The sequence below is a fragment of the Engraulis encrasicolus genome, chromosome 9 (genome assembly GCF_034702125.1).
Source record: "Engraulis encrasicolus isolate BLACKSEA-1 chromosome 9, IST_EnEncr_1.0, whole genome shotgun sequence".
Classification (NCBI taxonomy): domain Eukaryota; kingdom Metazoa; phylum Chordata; class Actinopteri; order Clupeiformes; family Engraulidae; genus Engraulis; species Engraulis encrasicolus.
In genome coordinates, this window is record NC_085865.1 from 30,513,722 (window position 1) to 30,524,741 (window position 11,020).

The window sequence follows — 11,020 nt, forward strand, 5'->3', positions numbered from 1 at the left end:
AGTAGATGGCGTAACAGGTCTGTAAATCATGAGTTTCCCTGCCTGCCACAAGGCGGCGCTCATCGTGACTTAAGCAATGGCGGGTTAAAGGCATTTAATTCTATACAGCATTCATGATTAATTGCATGCTGCAAGTTGTCCTCTCGGCATGGCTTGGCAAGTATAATAAACGGTTTTGATACTGATAAATGTACTCATGTCTGATTAAAATTGTTCTGCTGTACGGTGCAACTTCACTTCTGGTACCAATCCTATAGCGTGCCTGACATGATGTTTTAATGTAGCCTACGCTACCCAGTCTGTCGACAGCTGGGGCTTTTCTACTAGGTTCTGCAGAACTGTTCTAACACAACTAGGCTTCATAAATATTCATGAAACTTGACGGGGGCTCGATGGTGCTGTCTCGCACGTATTTCCATACAGGGACTAGAACTGGGCCGTATGATCAGCTGCTGCAAGCGACAACACTGTGCTTTCACGCCATGGTGAATCTAAGCTAAAGAGTCCTAATCTAAACGATATATAGGCCTAAATATATATAGCCTATAACCAGCGATCTCCTTCTCCTACAGACATGTTTTAGGGGTTGTTCGAAAGCTGCGAATCTTAGCTTTTTACAGTTTTTTACGGCACGTTTTTATGTTCTTTCATTCAAAAGTTATTGAACTGTAAGCGGCCGCTGTTGCAAGTGAAAAAATAGCGCTTTCCAACCATTTTTTTTTAATCTCGTCATTTTTTTCCTAACAGCCAGCGATCTCCTTAACCTAGACCTACAGACATGTGTTAGGGCTTGTTCGAAAGCTGAGATTCTTAGGTTTTTACAGTTTTTTACGGAACGTTTTTATGTTCTTTCATTCAAAAGTTATTAAACTGTAAGCGGCCGCTGTTGCAAGTGAAAAAATAGCGCTTTCCAACCATTTTTTTATCTCGTCATTTTTTTCCTAACAGTCAGCGATCTCCTTAACCTAGACCTACAGACATGTGTTAGGGCTTGTTGGAAAGCTGAGATTCTTAGCTTTTTACAGTTTTTTTACGGAACGTTTTTATGTTCTTTCAATCCACAGTTATTTAACCTTAAGCGGCCGCTACTTCAAGTAAACAATGGCGTTATTCTCCAGCCGGATAGAGAGGAAATCTTTTTTGTCGCAGCTCTTTGTTCCCTCGAATTAAACCGACGGTCTAAATAGGCTACATTTGTACGTCCCCAACACAAGACCAGTTCTTTCTAAGTTAGCTCTTTTCATGGAAAAACATGTTTCCAAGGAGTCAGAGACATCTTCCTGAAGAGTCGAGGTCATGGTTGAGGTTGACGGTATTGCAGCAGGCATAGTTGAGGTTGACGTTGTTGCCGTTGTAAAGATGCTGCAACTCTCTGCACGCAAGGTAATCGAATGCAAGAGCAGGTGTTTGAACAGGTTGGATGTATTGCCATTCTTGCATGATAGCCTATTAGTTTATCGCAGATATTGCAGCGCGCTCTTTCCTTATCTACTTTCCTGAAATATAGCCACGCTTTCGACGGCATGTTTTTGTTTCTCAATAGTACAATCAGCTGGTTGAAAATCAGCTGTCTTATCAATCATTTAAATCAGTTTGTGACACTTGTGATTGGCTGAAATGGCCGCGTGCTTAAACACACATTTGATGGCTCTGACAGTCAGACTTCAGGAACCGAAACGTGGAACCGACAGACAAGGCACGTTTCGATGCCAAGTAGAACCTTAGCTTTTAATTCGGTTCCATCAAAGAATTGAATTTCGGTACCCAGTCCTAGGTAACACTTTACTTTACGGATCGCTAATAAGGTGTTAATTTCATAGTAATTTCTCAGTAATTTCAGTGTAATTTCATGGTAATAACTGTTTGCTAGGCCTATTAGTAACAACAGCAAAATAACCATATGGTTTCCAGTGCAATTACACTATAATTTCTCATTAGTAACAGCAAAAATAACCATAAAGTTTCCAGTTTCTAGTTAATAGTAGGCTAATGGAAACAGCTACTGTGTCATCGTAGTAGTTAGGTGGTAGGTATGCCAGTAACTAAACGGCAGCAGCCGAAGTAGTTTCATAGTAATTAGGCCACATCAGGGCCGTAATGTGCAATATTTCCTCTTCCTTTGTTATGGTATAGAAACAACCACCCAAGCATCCTTGTATTATTTCCACTTATCACTACAAACTTTTGCTTTGGAATAAACAGGAAACAGTTGGGTTCACCGGTTTGTCTTTAACGAATAATGTGTTAATGTGTAACATGCATTGAACGTGGTAATATCATCATAACACAACATTTCAACAAGGAAAGGTCATTTCACTAGTAATTACCTACCCATAGTCACCTAAACTTATTATGACAAAGTAATGTAGAAGAATTGTTATGCTTACATACCGTAATATCAAGAAAGGTAGTGGTGCGCACATCCAAGATGCAGGTGCAGTGAACGTTTTCGAGCGTTCACTTGGAAAAATAAAAAAGCAAAAGAAAAATGGGAGCAGTGTGCGGACATTCCACCTTCATTTTCATAACGTAGTATGCAATTCTGTTGATCTGTTGTCAGAGGCACAATTTAATTTTGCTGCCAATGCTGTCGAGCCAAAAGGCAGGATACAGCTCCTCATGGAATGTGGTCTGTACTTTGTGCAGCAGAGTCATACAGTCAGAGACACTGTAGAAGCTCAGAGTTCCTGCCCTGTGATCCACATACACTCCTATTCTAGAGGAGGACTGAGCATGAGGGAGTTTAGTTTGTTTATTATTATGGTAGAACCAGAACCCAGATGGATGAAAATACAATGCCCAGGAGTTTGTATTGTACCCAAGGTATACTTCATTATTATTTCCTTTCCTCTTCAGCCCCTTATATGAAACAGCTATTAGCACTTCATGCCCAGACCACTCAACCTCCCAGTAGCACCTGGTAGGCCTAGATGTAGCCTCTGAGCACATCACCTGGCGTTCAACATTAAATCTGTCTGCATGATCAGGATATGACTGACTCACTGTAACCCTTTCGACAACTGTGTTTCCTTCAGACAATCTCAGGAAATTATTGGCTGTGTTGGGGTCCAAAGTCATCTGACAGGAATCTGTAGTTGGGATTAAAATCACGATGATCAGTTTGAGTTTTTCTGCCAGTAGCAGTTTTTTTTATTTGATGACAGTTTAATATATTAAGAGAACACACCACATCACTTTTTTAAATTATTGTCATTACTGCTTTATTTACTGTGTGTGTGCTGCATGTGTGCTTGTCTGCTTAAATACTTACATTTTAGGAAATATTCTCTGGCCTCAGGCTCTAGAGGTCTGAATTTTTCTGAATCTATCGGAAGGGCACATGTACACCTTAGATGAGAATTGATGGTCAGTCAATGTCAAGGGTTAAGTCTTTTTTATTTCTGTGAGACATACCAGTTTTCGTCATGTCCTGTAGTCCCTGGTGGAGCACATCCTGCAGTTTCTCTTTGAGCATAGTGAGGCCGTCACTCACACTCTCAAAAAGCACATCTGTATGCACTGAGCATGTAGATGCCTTGTCAGATATAGTGGAGGCACAAAGAGACTGGAAACTCTATGAGATGCAAACATAAATTTGGAATTGAAATATATGATCACTGATTACTTAAAGTGGAAATGAAGCAGTGACCTAATATAGGGGTCTATAACACCAGTAAGATAAGCCAGCAAATATATATATTTTTTTGAAGTCTGAAATTTAAGCCGTTAATAAAAAAATAAAGCACAAACACGTAACGTTTCTGTTAACGTTTCCAGCCAACAGCGGGTGACGTCACGCGAATGGTAGTCTCCTATTCTAATGCTGTTATGATAGTAGTGAATTAAACATTTGGGACTTGCGTGGCTGATTATGAGCTTATTTGCTTAACCCAAATGAAGCAAGAATACGTGTTTGGGTGGGACAGAACAAATATGAGGCATGAATTCAGACAAGACATCCCATCACATGAACCACAGGTAAACAAGCAGCTTTTTTTTGCTAAGGTGACAAGTCGCTAACAAATTTTGGTATGAGCCAACATGATCACCATTCATAATCGTGCGATGTCGTGCAATGTTGCAGTTCTATACCTTCATCTTCCGATGATTTCGCCAACATTTTCCAAGCACCTGAATTAGGCTACTTTGACATCTCCGTGCCCACGTTTATCGGTGTTATCCAGTCAACAATAATCCAAGGCAACAACGCTATTCCAGCCAGTTTGAGGATGCATCCGCGACTTCAATAACATAATAATTTACTACAATAGATGCAGCTACTTTAAGCATGCCATAACTTAATGTAGGCCATGATAGTTTAACGTGTCATTTCCCGTGGCATCAACTTCAAATCCCCAAAGCTCCTCCAACTCCGAGAGCGAGACGAGAGAGGGGATGGGATAGCCACACACACAGGCTGCGTCCCTTCCCTTCACAAAGCTTTCCAAACTTCCGCCAATTTTGCAAGTTATTTTCTATTACTGAATTGAACCACATAGCCAACTTAAAGACATGGGCTTTCAGATTAGCGTCCAACAATGCAGGAAAAAGACGTTATTGGTGACGGTCTGTCACTACAAACCTATGAGATCGAGCAGCCCCAGTCCTGACTCCTGTCCTATGGTGGATGCAATGGGTGGATGGCTGCAGCTATCCCACCATGCTCGTAGCAAAGGCTTTTTGACACAAAGTGATAATGACACTTGGCATTTCTCTTTCATCTGATAGTAGGTATATAACATAGAAAACCCAGGGACAATGTAAAATGAACCCCTCGTCCTTCTTCAATTTTACTGCCACGATTAGAGTCAGTTAGCGCTGTAGTTAGCACACGCTAACGTTAAGTGAATGGAAGGCTACATTAGCCACCAAGTTCTACCATTCGCGTTACGTAGGCGGCGAACATGGCTGCGCCCTTGTGGCGAAACTCGGTAATAACATGTCATTTTTCAGCAAAACTACTTAAAAGTGCAGTTCAATGAACATCCATTCGTTTATGAAAATAAATAAGCCGCCAAAAAATGATAATAGTTGTCAGTGCTTCATTTCCACTTTAAAGGGGTATGCCACTATTTTGGGGCTTAATACAGTTAAAATCGTTGGCTGGGGTTTATAAAGGTGGTAAAGTGTCTTATTTTTCATGCAAGCCGGTGTCTTGCTTTAAGACAAGTTAAAAGAGGGAATATGTCGCTAAGCTAGTGAAAGTCAATGTTGACTTTCACTAGCTTAGCGACATATTCCCTCTTTTAACTTGTCTTACAGCAAGACAACGCTTAACATGAAAAATAAGACACTTAACCACCTTTATAAACCCCAGCCAACGATTTTAACTGTATTAAGCCCCAAAATAGTGGCATACCCCTTTAACGGTTTCTAGAAATACACCCACTACAGTAAATGTATGGAAAATAACATCATTGCATTCTTTCAAATGTGTATTTTTTATAATGTATAAAATACAGAGAAAGTATTTTGTGCCATTCTATTCTTTGGAATAGTTGATTATTATTAAATTGCATCACTTCCTTTCTAATGTGTGTTAAATATTACTCACAAATTTAACATGATATGAAAGGTGCCATGGTACCTTGAGAAACTGGATGTTATTTTCACTTTGTGAGAACTGCTCAAGCTCAGTAACTTTCCTCTTCAGCTCAGTGATCTCCTGTCCCAGTGTCTCCATGAGTTCTTCAGCTCGACTCACATCCACCCTCTCTTGATCTCTGATCAGCTTTGTCACTTCAGATCGTCTTTTCTCAATGGAGCTGATAATCTCAGTGAAGACAATCTCAGTATTCTCCACTGCTGCATCAGCAGAACACTGTTGGCACACAAAATATTGATTTCAAAACCTTTTTCGGTAGGAGCTCATTGAGTTACTGACAGCTGTCTTGCTATCTGTCTCCCACCTTATCAGATGTAATTTAATCCCTCCAGCTCATCCATCTCTCATCAGCATCGCAAACAGTCCTACCATCGCCCCTTACTCGTCAATTTTAGTAATGATCAGGCTTTCCAAGACCTCTATAGATATAGGGAGTCCAAGTGGACATCATGCCAGGACCAAGACTCGCTACCATGCCAAGTATGCAATTACTGTGCATGAAGCACTCATAAGGGTGAACTATTAGAATGTCACCTTATGCTGAGAGATTCTTCTGTAAGTTCTGTTATAAACATCTGACGTGAGCAACAAGACCTGTTCTCTCTGTAATGTTTTATGATGTAGTCTTGTGGGAGTGGTTGAAACGTCTTGGTCAGCGGTCTTAAAAACTTACCTGGAGAGATATAACATCCTTTCTAAGGGTCAAAGTAATATACCCTACAGTGTCTGCCTGGGGATACAGAGCTCAATCAGACAAAGTCTTATGTCTCATCTGATGAAAAAAATGGTAACACTTTATTTTAGGGATACATCTATTAGCACTAATACATACAATGTGCCTGTATAAGTAACTTGTAAGGCATGTACAAAGCAAAATCAAACATTTGTTAGGCACATATTCGCAAATGTGTTGTTCATGCACAATAAGGGATTTATTACCAATTTAACCTTAGTAAGGACCTAATAGGCTTTAGTGTTTGCTTAGTACATGCCTTACAAGTTACTTATGCTGCCCTCAAAGTAACGTCCCTGTGCACAACCACTTGTCCAGGTGCTGGTGATGTGCAGTAAGAGTAATCCAAGTACATGAAAGATGAATCACCGCACACTGGTATCTTTGCTGGTAGTCACACTGGTATCTTTGCTGGTTTGCTGCCATTAACATTGTATGTATTAGTGATAATAGATGTATCCCTAAAATAAAGTGTTACCAAAAAAACTTACCTGAAGAGTTTCCACACCATCTCTTAGCTCTTGAATATGATGCTCTTTTTCTTTGATGATCTCTTGTAATTTTCTCTGAGTGTCTCCCAACTCTGTCTAAAAAAGTGGTTTGAAAACTTAAAATATCTGAACAAATTACACAGTACTAGCAGCACTTAACCGGTCATTAATTATGCTTTACATCTCTCATGCAGCGTTCTGACCTACTGATTGCAGATTATAGAACTGAATCATTTAACCAGAGATATTTTCTACCAAGATTTAACTTGGTGAAAAGCTAACACACACACACACACACACACACACACACACACACACACACACACACACACACACACACACACACACACACACACACACACACACACACACACACACTATATATATATCCCGTAGCCTCTTTGTGCAGATAGCCCCACCTGCATGCCTGTTCACTCTTTGATGAAAGGATTCAACTACATCATAAAAGCATAGCTATAATGGCGTTACTAAGTAACAGATTAAGACTTGCTCATTATAACATAGGCTCTTCGCAAAGGGATAAGAACAATTTTTTTATGTGTGAGAACAACTCTTGTGTAGTTATCACAGTTATTGTATGTACTGCACACTAATTCCTTTTACAAAGTGAAAACCCACCTGGGAAACTCCCATTGTCATTGTGACACAGAATACACTCACTGAACAAAACTGTATTTTATTCCTCACGGGCAGCCCCAAATAGTGCCCCGAGGGAGCAGTGCAGCGGGATGGTACCATGCTCAGGCTACCTCAATCATGCAGGAAGATGGGAGAGAGCACTGGTTAATTACTTCCCCCACCAACCTGGCCTGACGAACCGTCAACCTTTAATCTACAAGCCAGACGGCCTAACCACTTGCCCATGGGTGCCCTTGGCTTGGGATGCATTTAAAAATTGTGTTCTGGAGTTGTTTTTTATGTCGCACTTCACTTGCCTCACCTGTTTCTCTGTCCTCGCTGCTGCGACTGAAACGGTGTCATGCCCTTTGTGGTCATCCATGACACACAGCATGCATATGCACATCTGATCAGTGCGACAGAAGACCTCCAGCAGTTTGTCATGCTGAGAGCAGATCAGATCCTCTAGTTTACCAGCAGCGTCAATCACTTTGTGTTTCTTTCCTGGGTTTAAATCATTATGAGCTCTGAAGTGAGTTTCACAGTAAGAGGACAGACAAATAAGACAGGACTTGACAGCCTTCCGCTTTCTCCCAGAGCAGATGTCACACTCCACATCTCCAGGTCCCAAGTAGGAGTGGTCAGCAGAAGCAGACTGGAGTCCCAGAAGCTTGAGCTTCTCCACCACTTTGGCCAGCATGGTGTTTCTGCCCAGAACTGGCCTTGGAGTAAAAATCTGCCTGCACTGTGGGCAGCGGTAGACTCCCTTTGGATCCTCTTGATCCCAGTAGTCGGACATACAATCCATGCAAAAACTGTGTCCACATGGAATCCCTACAGGATCCTTCAGTAGATCCAAACAGATTGGACAGATGAACTCATCTTGTGCTAATAAAACACTGGCCTCAGCCATTTTGTGCACTTAAACTGTTTTATAACGGACTGTGTTCTTCTGTCTCTCCCACATACAGTACAGCAAAGCAGGAAGAAAAGCTGAGTCATGTTTTTCTATTAATAGACTGTGCCCTAAACAGGGAAGTGGCCTCTGATGCCATCTGATTCCAACTGAACAGCAGGGGGCAGGAGGGAGCTGGGAGTAAACCTCAACTCTCAAAATTCATTTCTCACATTCATAAAATAAGTGTGCGTAATATTCTAATTTAGACACAGTATGACTAAGTTAGAGATTATGTGCCAAACAATAGGTCATTGTTAGATTCTACTGAGGTGGAAGACTCTCTGCACATCTAGACATACTTGATATATTAGCTTGATTCCGTGTGTGTGTGTGTGTGTGTGTGTGTGTGTGTGTGTGTGTGTGTGTGTGTGTGTGTGTGTGTGTGTGTGTGTGTGTGTGTGTGTGTCGGTGTGTGTGTGTGTGTGTGTCGGTGTCGGTGTGCATGCACATCGTTGTAAGAATATAGTAGTGGATGGGAGGACATTTGCCCATCCCAGATCTGAATCCGAGAGAACAATCGTGTGCTTTTGGCATAAGAATCAGTACACCCAAAGATAGGAGAGATGGGACAAAACATGTCCAGGAGATGAAACTCATGTTTGTTCTTTAAAAAATATTTTAAAATTGTTACAATATTATCTGGAATTAAATATTTTTATTTTTTATTTTACACACTGCCGTGTATCAACAGTACCTTCAAATCCCATGTCCAAAAGAAGGTTTAAGAATTTTACAATACCATAATAATTGTCTAAAATAAAATAAAACGAACATCATAGCTACAGTCATTTAGAATAATTATTCAAACTACATGGTGGTAAACAGAGCTAAATACTATGGTAGGCCTATCCTGCAGGCATGTGCTGAATCCCACAAAAAACATAATGAATGAAGTCAAGGACAGCACTCTTCGGGCGAATAAACAAAGAAGAAATCTGAAGAGTACTGTCCTTCGCTTCATTCATTCATTATGGCTTTGGAATTAGCCAAGGCTACTGTAGTATCCAGCAAAATACATTTCATTAATTCACAATGTACAGGAATGAAATTGATTTTAAAAAAAGATGTTATTACTGACAGAAGTTAACAATGACATGTGGACCTTCAGACAATATTGTACACCCAATGTGGACCAAAATAAGTGCCCACTCCTGGTATACTCTGTAGGTTATCTATATGGCTCTGGGCTTAAGACTTTTGTACTTTCACATCACCGCAATGACATGTACACCATCCTGGATTGCAATCCAATGCAGATGTAGGGTTTTGTGTTGGAAGAAATTGGGGGTAATGGGGGAAAATATTTGGTTAAATTTGTCAACAAACTAGTTTTTAATCAGTATTAACAATGCGACTTTGCCATCACCTACAATTAAGGATACTCAGACATTCTATTATGTATGTAAATAAGTACAGTACAGGTAGGCCTACATCTGAATAATATTAACAGCGTGCTGATACTCCAGAATGTTTACATTCGATATGCAAAGTTCATCTCAGGAGTCACATTAATTGCCGAGTTCCCTTCATGAGCTGCTGCTATAAACTATATTTAGCCTATTTATTAATTGGATAGCTTTACTTTTGATCCACTGTTAAGCCAAAATCCTGGGTAGAGGGGCTGGGTGACTTTGCTTGGACCTTATGCAAACGGGTAAATGTATTCCTGCACACCTTGTAAAAACACAGGATACCTGCTTTGTGATCTACATAGACTCCTATTTTGGATGTGTCTGGGTCAGTGTTGATTAAAATTTTATAACCTCCATGTTTGTAATAGCATTCTGCTGACAAGCACTGTATGCTCCAGGATTGGTCATTGCACCCCAGCCAACAGTGAAGGTCATTGCCTTTCCTAGTGATTCCTTTGTAGGACACCGCAATGGAAACTCCGATTGGGTCTCCCCCACTCCATTCTACTTCCCAGTAGCAGCGTTCAGACACGCCCTCTTTACACAGAACCTGCTGCCACTGCCAGTAGTCAAACTTGTCTGGGTGGTCTTTATAGAACAGAGGCTATCTGCACAGGCCACCTCTCTGTTTCCTTTGAGAATGTGAAGCTGTGAGTGTGCAGTGTTTGGATCCAGAGTGAACTGATAAGAATCTGAAGGAAAGAAGTAAACACACACGCGCGCACGCACACACACACACACACACACACACACACACACACACACACACACACACACACACACACACACACACACACACACACACACACACACACAAGGAATAGATTTTAAAATGAGAAATATGTTGAAATATATGAGCAACCTCTCATGGTTAGAATACAGCTGGATAGAATTCCATAAAATGTTAGCTATAATGAAAACCGTGCTGCATGGTGCCAGTGTTTGCCATGTCATCCCCATCCCCCATCTATTACGTTAGTGCAGTGAAATGGCTGACAGGAAGCAGAGTCAAAGTAGGCCTATTAACAGAACGCCGGAGAAGTGCACAAGGGCTGCACGATCATCAAGTGGGTGGCATAGATTAAAACATCTTCAGCAGTTCAGAAGACATTTTGAATAACATGATTTCCATTGCAAAACGAATCCAACTGCTATTTCTATCTGCTACTATACAGATACCTG

At 40.8% G+C, this 11,020-nt stretch overlaps 1 protein-coding gene across 1 annotated transcript in view; it reads right to left on the minus strand.

The window, feature by feature from the left end:
* The window catches only part of LOC134455689 (tripartite motif-containing protein 16-like), an 8,759-nt gene extending 338 nt beyond the window's left edge, over positions 1–8,421 (minus strand). The window contains exons 1-6 of the mRNA XM_063206910.1: positions 7,791–8,421; positions 6,830–6,925; positions 5,588–5,821; positions 3,415–3,574; positions 3,272–3,319; positions 1–3,089 (exon numbers count right to left, since the gene is read on the minus strand). The exon at positions 1–3,089 is cut by the window's left edge and continues 338 nt beyond it. Of these exons, the coding sequence (XP_063062980.1) occupies positions 2,557–3,089; positions 3,272–3,319; positions 3,415–3,574; positions 5,588–5,821; positions 6,830–6,925; positions 7,791–8,381 (1,662 nt within the window). The 5' untranslated portion in view covers positions 8,382–8,421 and the 3' untranslated portion in view covers positions 1–2,556. The remainder of the gene's footprint in view (positions 3,090–3,271; positions 3,320–3,414; positions 3,575–5,587; positions 5,822–6,829; positions 6,926–7,790) is intronic.
* Between the last annotated feature and the right edge of the window lie 2,599 nt (positions 8,422–11,020).